The sequence below is a fragment of the Drosophila persimilis genome, unplaced genomic scaffold (assembly GCF_003286085.1).
Source record: "Drosophila persimilis strain 14011-0111.01,24,50 unplaced genomic scaffold, DperRS2 tig00000000-arrow-pilon, whole genome shotgun sequence".
Lineage (NCBI taxonomy): Eukaryota > Metazoa > Arthropoda > Insecta > Diptera > Drosophilidae > Drosophila > Drosophila persimilis.
In genome coordinates, this window is record NW_020825288.1 from 21,761,446 (window position 1) to 21,774,874 (window position 13,429).

At 47.5% G+C, this 13,429-nt stretch overlaps 7 protein-coding genes across 7 annotated transcripts; 4 read left to right on the forward strand and 3 right to left on the reverse strand.

The window, feature by feature from the left end:
* Positions 1-93: 93 nt before the first annotated feature.
* On the forward strand, positions 94-1,501 carry LOC6591878. Its single transcript, XM_002017040.2, has 2 exons — positions 94-1,150; positions 1,227-1,501. Exons 1-2 carry the CDS (start codon positions 109-111, stop codon positions 1,430-1,432), a joined length of 1,248 nt encoding a protein of 415 aa, XP_002017076.1. The 5' UTR covers positions 94-108; the 3' UTR covers positions 1,433-1,501.
* A 1,354-nt stretch (positions 1,502-2,855) lies between these two features.
* LOC6591879 lies at positions 2,856-4,448 on the forward strand. The gene is made up of 2 exons (XM_002017041.2): positions 2,856-4,098; positions 4,165-4,448. Exons 1-2 carry the CDS (start codon positions 3,018-3,020, stop codon positions 4,362-4,364), a joined length of 1,281 nt encoding a protein of 426 aa, XP_002017077.1. The 5' UTR covers positions 2,856-3,017; the 3' UTR covers positions 4,365-4,448.
* Positions 4,449-4,517: 69 nt separating this feature from the next.
* On the reverse strand, positions 4,518-6,046 carry LOC6591880. The gene is made up of 2 exons (XM_002017042.2): positions 4,950-6,046; positions 4,518-4,890 (listed from the first exon to the last, which is right to left on the reverse strand). Exons 1-2 carry the CDS (start codon positions 6,013-6,015, stop codon positions 4,694-4,696), a joined length of 1,263 nt encoding a protein of 420 aa, XP_002017078.1. The 5' UTR covers positions 6,016-6,046; the 3' UTR covers positions 4,518-4,693.
* A 352-nt stretch (positions 6,047-6,398) lies between these two features.
* On the reverse strand, positions 6,399-8,451 carry LOC6591881 (serine/threonine-protein kinase RIO2). Its single transcript, XM_002017043.2, has 4 exons — positions 8,213-8,451; positions 7,780-8,158; positions 7,530-7,721; positions 6,399-7,467 (listed from the first exon to the last, which is right to left on the reverse strand). Exons 1-4 carry the CDS (start codon positions 8,418-8,420, stop codon positions 6,597-6,599), a joined length of 1,650 nt encoding a protein of 549 aa, XP_002017079.1. The 5' UTR covers positions 8,421-8,451; the 3' UTR covers positions 6,399-6,596.
* A 335-nt stretch (positions 8,452-8,786) lies between these two features.
* On the forward strand, positions 8,787-11,230 carry LOC6591882 (probable glutamine--tRNA ligase). Its single transcript, XM_002017044.2, has one exon. It carries the CDS (start codon positions 8,818-8,820, stop codon positions 11,152-11,154), a length of 2,337 nt encoding a protein of 778 aa, XP_002017080.1. The 5' UTR covers positions 8,787-8,817; the 3' UTR covers positions 11,155-11,230.
* On the reverse strand, positions 11,198-11,757 carry LOC6591883 (peptidyl-prolyl cis-trans isomerase NIMA-interacting 4). The gene is made up of 2 exons (XM_002017045.2): positions 11,622-11,757; positions 11,198-11,554 (listed from the first exon to the last, which is right to left on the reverse strand). The coding sequence occupies exons 1-2, from the start codon at positions 11,695-11,697 to the stop codon at positions 11,238-11,240; spliced, it is 393 nt and encodes a 130-aa protein (XP_002017081.1). The 5' UTR covers positions 11,698-11,757; the 3' UTR covers positions 11,198-11,237.
* Positions 11,758-11,910: 153 nt separating this feature from the next.
* LOC6591884 (3-ketodihydrosphingosine reductase) lies at positions 11,911-13,379 on the forward strand. Its single transcript, XM_002017046.2, has 3 exons — positions 11,911-12,168; positions 12,229-12,797; positions 12,877-13,379. The coding sequence occupies exons 1-3, from the start codon at positions 11,952-11,954 to the stop codon at positions 13,093-13,095; spliced, it is 1,005 nt and encodes a 334-aa protein (XP_002017082.1). The 5' UTR covers positions 11,911-11,951; the 3' UTR covers positions 13,096-13,379.
* Positions 13,380-13,429: the final 50 nt, after the last annotated feature.

Sequence of the window (13,429 nt, forward strand, 5' to 3'; positions counted from 1 at the left end):
CATTTCAATCTAGTATCATTTTCACCTTGACAAAGGCATTGCCTTCGGCAGATATAAAGGCGGACGAGTGCGCTTCGGTGATCATTATTCACTCGGAGATTGGACAAAATGGCTGGCGCACCAGAGTGGCTGACCCACGACTACCTAGAGCATGCTCTGCGCTCTTACTACAATGACGAAAGCCTGAAGATTGTCAAGCTGGAAATAAATCCCGCCTTGAGTGCTGGGGAAAACTATGGCGGTGTTTTGACCAGAGCACGCCTACGGTTTACGCTGTCCAAAAATCTAGAGGAAGAGCAACTACAGAACCTCATTGTGAAGACGGCCATCGATGACGATGAGCTGAGCAAGGAGCTGATGGCGCCCTATGATATCTTCAATCGTGAGATGAACATCTATGAGGACGTGCTGCCCAAGCTGAACGCTCTTCTCCAGGAGATCGGTGACTCTGAGCCCATCTTTCCCACCGCCATCTATGTGGATCGCGAGCGCACTGCGATCGTCTTCGAGGATCTCTCAGTGGCTGGGTATGTGATGGCTGATCGCGTGCGACTCCTGAATGTGGAGCACACGCATCTCATCCTGCGAAAGCTGGCCAAGATGCATGCCACCTCGGCGGTGCTGAATGAGCGTCAGTCCGGCTGCCTGGAGAGCTACGATCGTGGATTCTTCAATCGCTATACGAACGCTTATAGCGGGTACTTTGTGGGTGGCCTACTGGCCGCCGCCCGATGGATGAGTCAGGTGCCAAAACTGGCGGATTATGGACAGAAACTCTTCGAGCTGGCACCTCACTACATGGAGATTGGCAAGAAGTGCTTTACCCCCACGCCGGGACATGTAAATGTCCTGGCACATGGCGATGTGTGGACCAACAATGTCATGTTCAAATACGATCCCTCCACGGGTCGTCCCGTGGATGTCCTGCTCATCGATTTCCAGTACTCCTTCTGGGGATCGCCCTGCATCGATCTGCATCATCTTTTCAACACTTCGCTGAAGGAGCCACTGCGTCGAGATCAGCAGAGCGGTCTCTTCCAGTTCTATCATAGCATCTTTACCGATACCCTGCAGAAGCTCCACTACCGTCAGAATCCCATACCCAGTCTTCTTGATTTCAAGCTGCAAACTGAACAAAAACGTTTCTTTGGTGAGTAGTCCCCTGGGGGATCTCCAGATCCTTAGAACTAGATCTCTACTAAGGGTATTTCTTTGTCTCCCCATAGCTTTGCACTCGACTGTGGTTGTCCAGCCGGTGATGATCAGCGAGGATGCCACAGATGCCTGCTTCAATGCCCTGATGAACGATGATGAGCGTGGCATTCGTTTCAAGAATCGCCTTTACCACAACCCAAAAGTACAGGAAAATTTGAAGGCTATGGTGCCATTCTTTGATAGGAAGGGACTGCTGGAAGTGGACCAGTGCCGCTAGGCGGCAATGATACGTGTTTGGTTAGGTTAATAATAGTTTTTAATATAATATATAATATAATATAATATATACATAAGAGTATTATTAAATATACATACAAATTTCGCAACCAAATCAAAGTCAATGCAAAAATAGAGCAGCACTGAGCAACGCCAGAAGCATAGATTACGGTAAAGTCCCGTTTTTTCTAAGAACGAGATCAAAACAGAGCTCGAAAACGAAATGTGTAAAGAGTTTCTTGACAGTGTCAAAAATGAGTAATCATTGTTTTTGTTGTTTTGTAAATTACCTATTTATAGTTTTGTTATTCTTTTTTCACTAACTACTTTATAATTAATCCCTGAATGGTTAGGAAAAAAAAAATTTGATAAATTTGAACCAAAGGCCATTATTTTCTTATCCAAAGTCAAAAAATGTAATTTAATTTCAGTGTGTAAAGATTTTCTTGACATACTGTACGTATATATAACCATTTGGAATGGTTAATAATGATTTGATCAAAGTTTTGTCACGCAAATCTCCGATCCCATAAAATATACATACATATATTCTTGTTTTAAAGCTATCCTTGGTTTACCTTCATGAATACGCAGCTCAATATCTCAGCTCAAACACATATACATATCTATCATTATATTGTATGCACATAAGCCATGTGGAAATCCCTTGTTCGTATTAAAACTTTGTAGTTAGGTATAAAGAAGGAATAACATTGGATCATATATGTAGCTTTCATAAGGTCTCATCGGATCCAAAGGTTAAAATGTGGGCATTCGGTGGGTATTGCATTGAGTTTCAGTTTCTGACTGGAATCCGCAGGTAACGAGCTTCAACTTGGTGCAGTCATTGCACGTTCTCGTCTCCATCTATCTATATAACTATTGGTGATCAGAACTAAAGAGCATCACCCAGCCTCACACATAAATTACTTAAAGATCACTTAAGATAACAGTATATCATCCATTGCCACTGCGTGACATTTTTCGACATTTCTTTATCAGATAAGACACCGCCCCAAGGCACGAGACCCATCACTACGATCTACAGATATTCTCGTAATCGTGTATAGTATCTATAAATATATATAACAAGGGCTTTGCATAAGAAACATTAAGATGGATTTATGGGTTGTGAAGCAGATAAATTTGTCTCTGGATCGAGAGTGATCTTAAAACGCTACGTAAGTGGTCGTCAGTCGGTGTGGAGATGATTTACGGCAGTGCCACACTTACGTCACATGGTGAAACTTACTATATAGTCCGATATAGTAGGTACGGTACCTATATACTTGTACCGATTTCTGTGGAGGTGCCACTCACACTGTACTATCTCATACGGTCGAGTACTCGTATGTGTCGCGAGCTCTAAGCGATTCCTTTATCTATTCAGCTGTGGATAGATCTGGAAGGCAGTGAGACCCTGTTCGGAAGGTGCTACGTAATGGTCTGAGTCGGGTTGCTTTACAGCCATACCATAATGTGGGATCTGACGGAGAATGAGATTGTGGCCACCCGACACCGACTGACTATAAATTGGGCGCTTTTTCCGCCTCAACGATTCAGACTCAAAAGTTAAAGCAAGCATCATGGTTGAACAGCATAAAGAGAACAAAGAAGATGCTGCGACAGACTTTCATCCCTCCCCCGTGTGGCTGAACGAGTCCTATCTGGAGTCTTTGCTGCAGAGCAAGAAGAAGGATGCAGGTCTGAGAATCACCCAACTGGACATCAAGCCAGCCACAGCCAAGGGGGAGAACTATGCGAGTGTCATGACCCGAGTAAAAGTGACCTACGTCAAGAGCGGCGCCAAGACTCCAGAGGAAGGATACTACATTGTGAAGACAACCTACGAGAACGATCCTTTCATATCCAGCATCTTTTCCGGCTACCAGGCCAGCACGACAGAGATGCTGATGTATGAAAAAGTCCTGCCCAAGTTGAGTGACCTCATCGATGGTACACAGGAGCCCGAGAAGCTCTTTGCCCAGACCTTGCACGTGGACTATGAGCACGATGCGATCATCTTCGAGGATCTGGCTGTGTCCAAGCATGTACTGGCCGATCGGTTGGCGGGCTTTGACCTGGAACACACGCACATGGCTCTCCGAAAGCTGGCCAAGATGCATGCCGCCGCCGCTGCCCTCAACGAACGACAGCCGGGAGTCCTAACAAAATTGGATCATGGAATCTTCAATCGTCACACGGAGGGCTTTGGTCCTTTCTTTCAGAACATGATGGTGATGGGGGCAGAGTTCGCCGACAAGTGTCCGGAGCTGGGCAGCTACTATGGCAACAAGCTGAGGGCCTTGGTCAAGCGTCTGATGGAGTACTCAACGCGGGTGTATGATCCCCAGCCAGATGAGTTCAACACGCTAGTGCATGGCGACTTTTGGGTGAACAATGTGATGCTACGATATGGCGAGAAAAAGGAACCCCTGGACATGATCCTCATCGACTTTCAGTTCTCCAGTTGGTCTTCGCCGGCCGTGGATCTGCATTACTTATTCAACACCTCTCTGCAGAATAAAATACGCTTCCACCAGCAGGATGCGTTGATTCAGTTCTATCATAAGGTGCTAGTGGATACCCTGAAGGATCTGAAATATGGTGGATATATACCCTCGCTCAGGCAGCTTGTCCTGCAGCTGGAAAAGGGGAAATTCATTGGTGAGTAAACACAACAGACTCTTTATAAAGAAAGAGAGAAAAATAACTCCCTTTTCATTTATACAGCCGTCAGTGTGTCTTTGGCCTGCCAGGGTATAATGCTAAATGATCAGACAGACAATGCGGACTTCAATGCCCTGATCCAGGACGATGAGCGAGGACGCAACTTCAGGCGGGTGGTCTACAGCAATAAGAGGTTCCAGGAGATAGTAAAGAATTTGTTGCCCGCCTTTGATCGCATCGGTCTTCTGGACGTCACCGACTAAGAGACTCGAGACTTATGTGTTATATGTATTGTAAACCAAATGAAATATGAAATATAAAATAATTACTATTTACTTTCCCCCTAATGTGTGTGCTCAAGTGTATTTACCAGACAGCTAGTTAACTATCTTCAGCACAACGAATTTAAGTGCCTGTAAGTGTTATCAGGTAGATTTTATTTAATGTTTGCCTTTGATGTTTGACAAGAGCTCAACGATATCTCGATTGCCCACAACCATGAGGACCTATCCCTCTGTTCCTGTACAGGTCAGTTTTTTTTCCAGAAGGTACTAATGGTGAAATTGCAATTTTATTGTTACTGTTAAGTAAATCACATTTCATCCAGCAATCCCTGCTGATCCAGAAACGGAAGTGTTAGATGCAATTTCCTTCTGATGGACTCCACCTGAAAGATACTATCTTTATACCGTATGGCGCCTTCGGACTCTGACAGGACCTGTTCCATGGATGACTCCTCCTTGCCCTCATAGAGCATTACAGGCTCGAAGAGTAGGGAACAGAAAACAGCTTAGGGAAGAGAAATTATAAGTACAATTATCCCTTAGCTAGGACTGTATTCCACTCACCGTAGAAGGCTCTTGCCTTGAACTGCAGTTGAAAGTCAAACAAAGTTGGGACCTTGCCGCCATAATTGACCTTTTTTAGGCCCGCCACCAGCTTATAGTAGTAGAACTGCACCAGCTCCGTCTGATGGTGCAGCCGAAGATCATCGTGCACCGATGTGGAGAAGAAGTAATGCAGATCGATGGCCGGAGAATTCCACACACTAAACTGAAAGTCTATGAAGATCATGTTGCTGGGATGTCCCTTTGCGTCATATTGGAACATGAAGTTTGTAGTCCAGGGATCCCCATGGGCCAAAGTCACAAAGTCCCCGGGTCTTATGGTTGTGGATCGTTCGCCATAGTCCATGATATTATCCACGAGATGATCGATCTTCGACTGGTAGCGTTGCTGTAGCTCCTTGTCCAGCTTTAACGAGCGAGATAGGGCCTTGAGAAGATTCCTCATGATCGGCTGGTAGGCACGGGTATGTTTATTAAAGAATCCCCGATCGTAATCCTTGGCAAAAATGCCTGGCTTCCGTTCGCTTAGAGCTGCAGCTGTGGCATGAAAGGTGGCCATTTTCTCCAGCACCAGATGCGTATGCTCCAGATCCAGTTTCTTAAGCCGATCGGCAACCTTGTACTGCCCCAGCGACATGTCCTCAAAGATGATGGAGCCCCTATCGCGATCCACGTTGACGGTGGCCGCAAACAGTTTCCGCTGATCCTTGAGCTCCTGTCTGGCTATCTCCGCCAACTGAGGCAGGATGTTCTCATACATATCCATTTCCCTGACGTAAACGCCATAAGGGAAGAGCACATCAGCAGCCGGATCCTTGCTCGTAAAAGTAGTCTTCACCAAAAACGTAGTGGTCTGTGTGCCCTTGGAGGGTTTCGTTGTATATTCCAAATTGATACGAGTCATCACACTGCCAAAGTTCTCGCCATTCGCAATGGCTGGCTTGATGATCAGCTTTTCCAATTTGAGAGTGTCATCTTTGAAGAAGATCCGCAACTTCTCCTGCACGTAGTCCTGGGTCAGCCATGCAGGTGCCGGATGTGTCTTCTCTGTGGCTTCTTTGGGCATGGTCCTAACCGTAGCTCAGGTCTTGCGTTTGTGCGCTTTTGTTAATAGGAGTGCATTGTTTTTATATAGCCCTCCTCTAAGAGGTGGGAGAAATGATAAGTGTAAGTACGCCATTATCATGCAGCAATTGAACGAATTCCGTATGGGAAACAGCGTGTAAATTTATTACAATACATGTTCAGTTCTCCCTATATCTCAAGTGCTTGACCGACAGCGAGCCCTCGTGAATGGAGACGGAAGCCTTCGAGTCAAAGCACTCATTCTAACGAAAGAAATCATCCTACTATAATATGAATGGGTAGCATTCCGCTGAATCACAGAAATCTCGAGCAAATTGTTTGAATAGAATAGCGCTCTTTGTTGAGTTTACAGATTACACTAGATAAAGAACGAGCGAGTGCTGTTTATTACAAATGTACATAATAAAAGTAAGTTTACCCGAGTTTACACGTGTTACCCGAGATGAACAGATCGCCACAAATTGATCTTCAAATCTCGTTTATCTGGGATGGCTTCGTTTTTATCATTAAATTAGGTATCACTAAAGTGTAAGGTACCAACAAATTATATACCTTTTTATTTTAAAAGTCCCAACCGGCATACTCCTTCACCACATCCTTGTTCTCCTTGCGATGGCGATGAATGGCGCTGGCTTCGCCCTTGGCCACGCATTTCTTGCGCTGATCTCGCTTCTCCTTGATGTCCATGTTGCGGCGTATGCGATCGGTGATAACGGATGGTGCTATTGTGCTTGTCGTGGTGGAATACGAGCGCTGACTTCTCGCATCGTTGAGCATTTGCTCGACCATTTTCAGGCGATACATGCGGGAGTTGGGATCCAAGCCGGCCAGCTCGGGAATTTCATCTGTTTCCAGGTCATTGGAGCTAATGGATTTGGCATCTTCTGCGGGTGCGTCGGCACCTGGAGCCACTGGTGGAACAATGCCTTGAGGTGCAGGAGCAACAAGTGGAACATCGCCTTGAGGCCTCGACTCTGGAGTTGGAACTGGATCGGAGGCTATTGGCTTCGATGGCAATTCCGCATCGATAATCTCTGGACCCACAGTCAGATTGCCCAAATATTGGGTACACGATTCAATGTATCGACGAATGGCATCATCTGATTTCTGAGCTGGCTTCGCCTCGCTATAGAGCACCTCATTCTCCACCTGACGACGGCACTCGTCGATCTCTACAGCTGCCGCTGTCACCAAAGCAGGCGCCTCATCTTCCTCACCTTCATCTTCTTCGTCCTCCGACTGTTCCACCATGCCATACTCCTGCAACAGATCCTGTTCCATCTCCTTGGTGAAGCCATACCCAGTGCAGTGCACCTCAGCATCCAAATCATCATCGCGCACCAGATCGCTGAACTTGGGATAATCTTCGCTTTCGTAGGCGAATTTACGACGGAACATTTCGCGAACGCAGTTCACATCGCGATCAAAGAAACTATAGAAGATTATATTGGATTACTAATAGAGTCGTTACGAGGATCGTTTGGTGATGCTTACAATTCAGCATTTTCATGCGAGGTGGACATCATCTGGGGAAAATCGATCAGTATAGGCTTTCCCGCATCCGTGAGCATCAAATTGAACTCGTTAAAATCGCCATGGATCACACCAGAGTTGCCCAAACGGACAATCAGATTCATGAGGTCATCATAGACTTGTGGAATATCCAACAACTCGTGCACTTGGGTCCTACGAAAAAAGAAATGCATTAAAAATGCAGTCAAAGTGGCGCGAATTCGGATCTTACATGGGCCAACCATTGACCAGATCCATCAAAACGCAGTGACGATTGAAATCGATGGGTTTCGGGACAGGAAAGCCGCGCTCATGCAATGCCGACATGTAGGCAAACTCTCGGGTAGCCGAAATTCGCGATAAATACAACCAGGAGGCCTTGTGCCGACGTCCATGATAATCTCGCTTGGCTTTGACATTCCTGAAGCAGGTGCGTCCCAGACGATGCAACTTCAGGCAAATGGGAGTTCCCTCCTCATCGGCCACCACATAAATGTTTGACTCCTTGCCAATCCCAATTTGGTTGCCAAAAGAGCTCACTGACCCACGCAATGTAAGAGATTTCAGGGCCAGATAGTCATATCCAGTGTTTGTCAAGCGATACCCATCATCTGTAAGGCCAAATGCGTTAATATTATTATTTTCCAGCTAATTCGCTCACTTACACTTTTTTCCACGTTCGTACGACAGTAGTTTGTGCTTGCAGAGCTCCTTGAGCAGCTTGTGGACACCGCCAGTCTTCAGGTTGGCTATGGCCGCGGCCAATGGTCCCGGCACCAGCTCGTGATTTTTCATGCCCATCTCGATGGCGGTGAGGACGCGGAAATCCTCCTTCGTTAGATAGCGCAGCACAGTGACATTTAATTTACCCATTTTTACTGAATTTTGGCAAAGTTACAACGCATTTAATTATGTTTTCGTTTTACACGTGCGAGCACTCCGATAGCAACAGATGATTCGATAGCAATCGTTAATAAGGGGACTCGTGAAACTGTTTATGATTCAGCTTTAATTTTCTTTTCAGAGCCAGTTTAGGTTTATTTTAGTCAATTCAAGTTCCTTTAAGGTGGAATTTAGTTCATTCAGGTGGAACGTCATCCATAATATCGCCCCGATTGTTTCAGATTTCGATTTGATGAAAGCAAACTAAAACCAAATTAAAATCAGGTGCTGGAATATCATCTTTAACACTTCATCATTCTATTGTTTAATTTCCGAAGTTATCGCTGTTTCGACGTCATCGTCATCAAAAGGAGAAGAAAACCAGGATATGGCAGGCGAGGATTTGATTGCCCAATTCCAGACGCTCGGCATGAGCGAGCAAAAGGCCAAGGAGACGCTCAAGAATGCCAACGTGACGAAGAACCTACAATTGGCACTGGCCCAGGCAGCCGGCGCTCCCCTCGCCGACGGCACGGGCATGTTGCTCTACCACATGGCCAGCAAACTGAAGGCGCAGCAAGCGGAGCAGCTGCCCCTTCTGGTGCGCTACATTGTGGAGCGCAAGCTGGACAACACCCAGCGCGTGGATGCCGCCCTGGAGTATCTTCTTAAGTGTGGCCAGAAGCTGAAAGCCAACATCGATGTGAAGGAGCTGGAACAGGAGTGCGGAGTGGGTGTAGTGGTCACGCCGGAGGAAATCGAACGCATCGTGCAGGCCAAGATCAAAAGCAGCTACAAGGAAGCCCTGCTGGAGCAGCGCTACCACTTCAATTCCTTTAAAATCCTACAGGATGTGAGGGGCGAACTCAAGTGGGCGGATGCCAAGTCGGTGAAGGCAGCCATAGACGTGGAGATATTCGATCTGCTGGGTCCCAAAACGGAGGCGGACTTGAAGCCCCCAGTCAAGCAGAACGAGAAGCCCAAGGCGGCCAAACCCAAGCCAGAAGCGAATCCATCTTTGCAAGCTATGGAGGCTGCGTCCGATGGAGCCAACACCATAGCGGAGCTAATGAAAACGAAGGTTCACTTCCATGCTCCCGGTGAGAACTTCAAGACTGATGGCTATGTCGTGACCGAGCATACCGAGAGATTATTGAAGGAGCATCTCCAGAAGACTGGCGGACGTGTCCACACGAGATTTCCCCCTGAGCCCAATGGCATCCTGCACATTGGCCATGCGAAGGCCATTAACATCAATTTCGGCTATGCTGCTGCTCAGGACGGTATCTGCTATCTGCGCTATGATGACACCAATCCCGAAAAGGAGGAGGAAAAATTCTTTGTGGGCATCAAGGATATGGTAGAGTGGCTGGGATACAAGCCTGCGAAGATTACCTACTCCTCGGACAACTTCCAGCAGCTGTACGAATGGGCTGTGGTCCTCATTCGCAAGGGATTGGCCTATGTCTGCCACCAAAAAGCGGAGGAGCTGAAGGGCTTCACTCCCAAGCCAAGTCCCTGGCGTGAACGTCCAATCGAGGAATCGCTGCAACTGTTCGAGGACATGAAGAGGGGTAAGATCGATGAGGGAGCGGCCACCCTGCGACTGAAGGTTACTCTGGAAGAGGGAAAAGTTGATCCAGTGGCGTACCGCATCAAGTTTATTCCTCACCATCGCACGGGCGATACGTGGTGCATTTATCCGACGTACGACTACACGCACTGCCTGTGCGATTCCATCGAACAGATCACCCACTCCTTGTGCACCAAGGAGTTCCAATCCCGTCGCTCCTCCTACTACTGGCTGTGCAATGCGCTGGAGATCTATTGTCCTGTTCAGTGGGAATACGGCAGACTGAACATGAACTATGCCTTAGTCTCCAAGCGGAAAATTGGCAAATTGATTACAGAAAAGATTGTTCACGACTGGGATGATCCCAGGCTCTTCACCCTGACTGCCCTGAGACGAAGGGGCTTCCCAGCGGAGGCCATCAACAATTTCTGCGCCCAGATGGGTGTAACAGGCGCTCAAATCGCTGTGGATCCAGCCATGTTGGAGGCCTCTGTGCGCGATGTACTCAATTTGACGGCACCGCGTCGTCTGGTTGTGCTGGAACCCCTCAAGGTGACCATCAAGAACTTCCCGCATGCTGCGCCCGTGCAGTTGGAGGTGCCGGATTTCCCACAAAATCAAGAGAAAGGTTCGCACAAGATTACCCTCGACAAGGTGATCTACATAGAGCGAGGCGACTTCAAAGTGGAGCCAGAGAAGGGATATCGCCGTCTGTCGCCCAAGCAATCGGTCGGTCTTCGTCACGCCGGCCTGGTGATCAGCGTGGAAGAGATTGTGAAGCATCCAGACACTGGAGAAGTCGTCGAGCTGATTTGTTCCAGCCAATCTGCGGAGCAGGCCGAGAAACCCAAGGCTTTTGTCCAGTGGGTCTCCCAGCCCATACCTCTTGAGGTGCGTCTGTACGAGCAACTGTTTAAGCACAAGAATCCTGAGGATACAAATGAGGTGCCCGGTGGCTTCTTAACAGACATCAGCGAGCACACCATCTCAGTGGTCCAGGCTTTCGCGGATCAGGCCCTTGCCCAGGTCAAGGTCTATGACAAGTTCCAATTCGAGAGAATTGGCTTCTTCTCCGTGGATCCGGACACCTCAAACAATAGAATTGTTTTCAACCGCACTGTGGGCCTCAAAGAGGACGCTGGCAAAAAATAATCCTCATTTACCGCCCTTTTTACAGAAAAAAGAAAGCTGTGCACTCATTAAAATTTGATTTATAAAATCTGTAAAATCGGTGTTTATTTTTTTCCCTCTACCATTATGATGTGATAGCCAAACTTGGTCTTGACCGGGGGATCTGTGTACACGGGATTGTTGACATTCGATATGGGCAGGGCGAAGGCGGCGTCTTGGAATGGACCCACCATCGCACCGCGAATCTGCCAGCCCAGGTCGCCGCCCTGACGTGCCTTGTCCTCGCTGTAGGCGGTGGCCACCTCGGGGAACTTTTGGCCAGCCTTTAGCTTCTCCATTGCCTCCATAATCTTGCCCTGCTTCTCGCACAGAATGTGGCGCACCTTGACGGCATTGCCTCCCTTCTTTTCCTTGCCGGCAGCTGTGGGTGGGAGTGGATTTCTCTTGATCCAGTTGCACATTCAATGGTTGCCGACAATCCTACTCACACTTATCTTCCGCTGCTGGCTTCTTTCCGCCTTTACCGGCATCCTTGCCACCCTTGGCGTCCTTCTTTGGTGGCATGATTTTGTTAAAATTCGTATTTTAGTCGGAATAACAATAAATTCGTTGGGGGGGCTGCCAATCTGTTGCAAAACCCATGTGACGACCAGGGCCTAGAGCTGTAGAAACATCGATGGTTGCTACATCGATGTTTTGAGAGCAAACTTTCCCTAGAAATTAACCCATTAAGGGCCGATGGGTGGATTTAAATGCCCATGATAAATGCCATTATCTCAAAATTTGTTGGTGGATTCGAATGGTTTCGGCTCGTTATCATGGAATTCAGCTGGGACATTATTGTCTCCCTCGGCCTTGTGGTGCTAGCACACAGTATAGTCTACGTTTTTGTAATGAAAAAGAGAGCCAAGAGCATCGATGGACGCCATGTCGTGGTCACCGGCGGCTCGAGCGGCATTGGGGTCTGCCTGGCCATGGAATGCGTCACGAAGGGAGCCCATGTTACGATTATAGCGCGTGACGAAAAAAGGCTCAGTAAGTAATTTTCGCTCAAAATAGTGGAGAACCACACCCTATACCCTTATCGTTCCGCAGAAGCGGCCGTGGACCAGTTGGAGCTTGTGCGCCAGCGAGCGGATCAAAAGATTCAGTACCGCAGCCTGGACATTGGTGGAGACTATGAGGAAGTGGCTCGCGTGCTGGCTGAGACCGAGGAAACTGTTGGCCCCATTTACGCCTTGCTCAATTGTGCGGGCATGGCCATTTGCGGAGTCTTCGAGGAAGTTTCTGTTCGGGATGTCCACAAGCTGATGAATGTCAACTTCTTTGGCAGCTACAACTGTACCCGCCACGTCCTGCCCAAGATGAAGCGGGCGAGGGAGGGCATTATTGTGATTACCTCATCGCAGGCCGCCATGTTCGGCATCTATGGCTATGGACCGTATGCAGCCAGTAAATACGCGCTGCGAGCCATGGCCGAAACGATCGCAATGGAGTCCAGAGAGCACGGCGTCAGTGTCACCTTGGCCTTGCCCTGTGACACAAACACCCCAGGGTTTGAGGAGGAGGAGAAGTCCAAGCCACGCGAAACGAAGATCATTTCGGGCGGTGGAGGTCTTCTGAAGCCGGAGGACATGGCCAAAGCCATTCTCCAGGATGCCTTGGTGAGACATCCTTATTTTTTTATTTCGTTGAAACTGTATCTCATATCTTTGCATTTTTGCATTGCATTTTTTCGTGCAGAAGGGCAACTTTATCTCGACTGTGGGCGCAGAGAGCTGGCTGATTACCATGTTGGGCGGCGGTCTGCTGCCCTGGGATGGCTTCTTCACAAATCTCCTGCACGCCTTGGTCATAGGTCCACTGCGTTTGGTCGGCTATGGCCTGCACAAGTACTTCAATAGCATCATACGGAAATGCGCCAAGGAGGATCGGGCTGGCGATAAAGTGGAATCGAAGTGATTTTATTTCCATTATCTCCCTGTGGATCGTACATTTAAACACTTATTGTTGTATTTCTAACATTGCATGGCGCATGTTTAGGCAACTACTATTCCAAATATCGCCTGACTTCAGCCACTTTAGTAGCACATCAAACGAGTATTAATGTAATCGAATTGTTCTATAACCCACATTTTCTTATATAGTTCTAGTCTTGTTAATGTTCAACGCACGTTTCAGGGGAATTTAATATGTAATTAAAATACAACAAAATGTTCTATTAAATTGATAAATATTACATGTAATGACGGACAATACGTATTTAATACTTTTAAGGCATGTAATCGGCAACGAA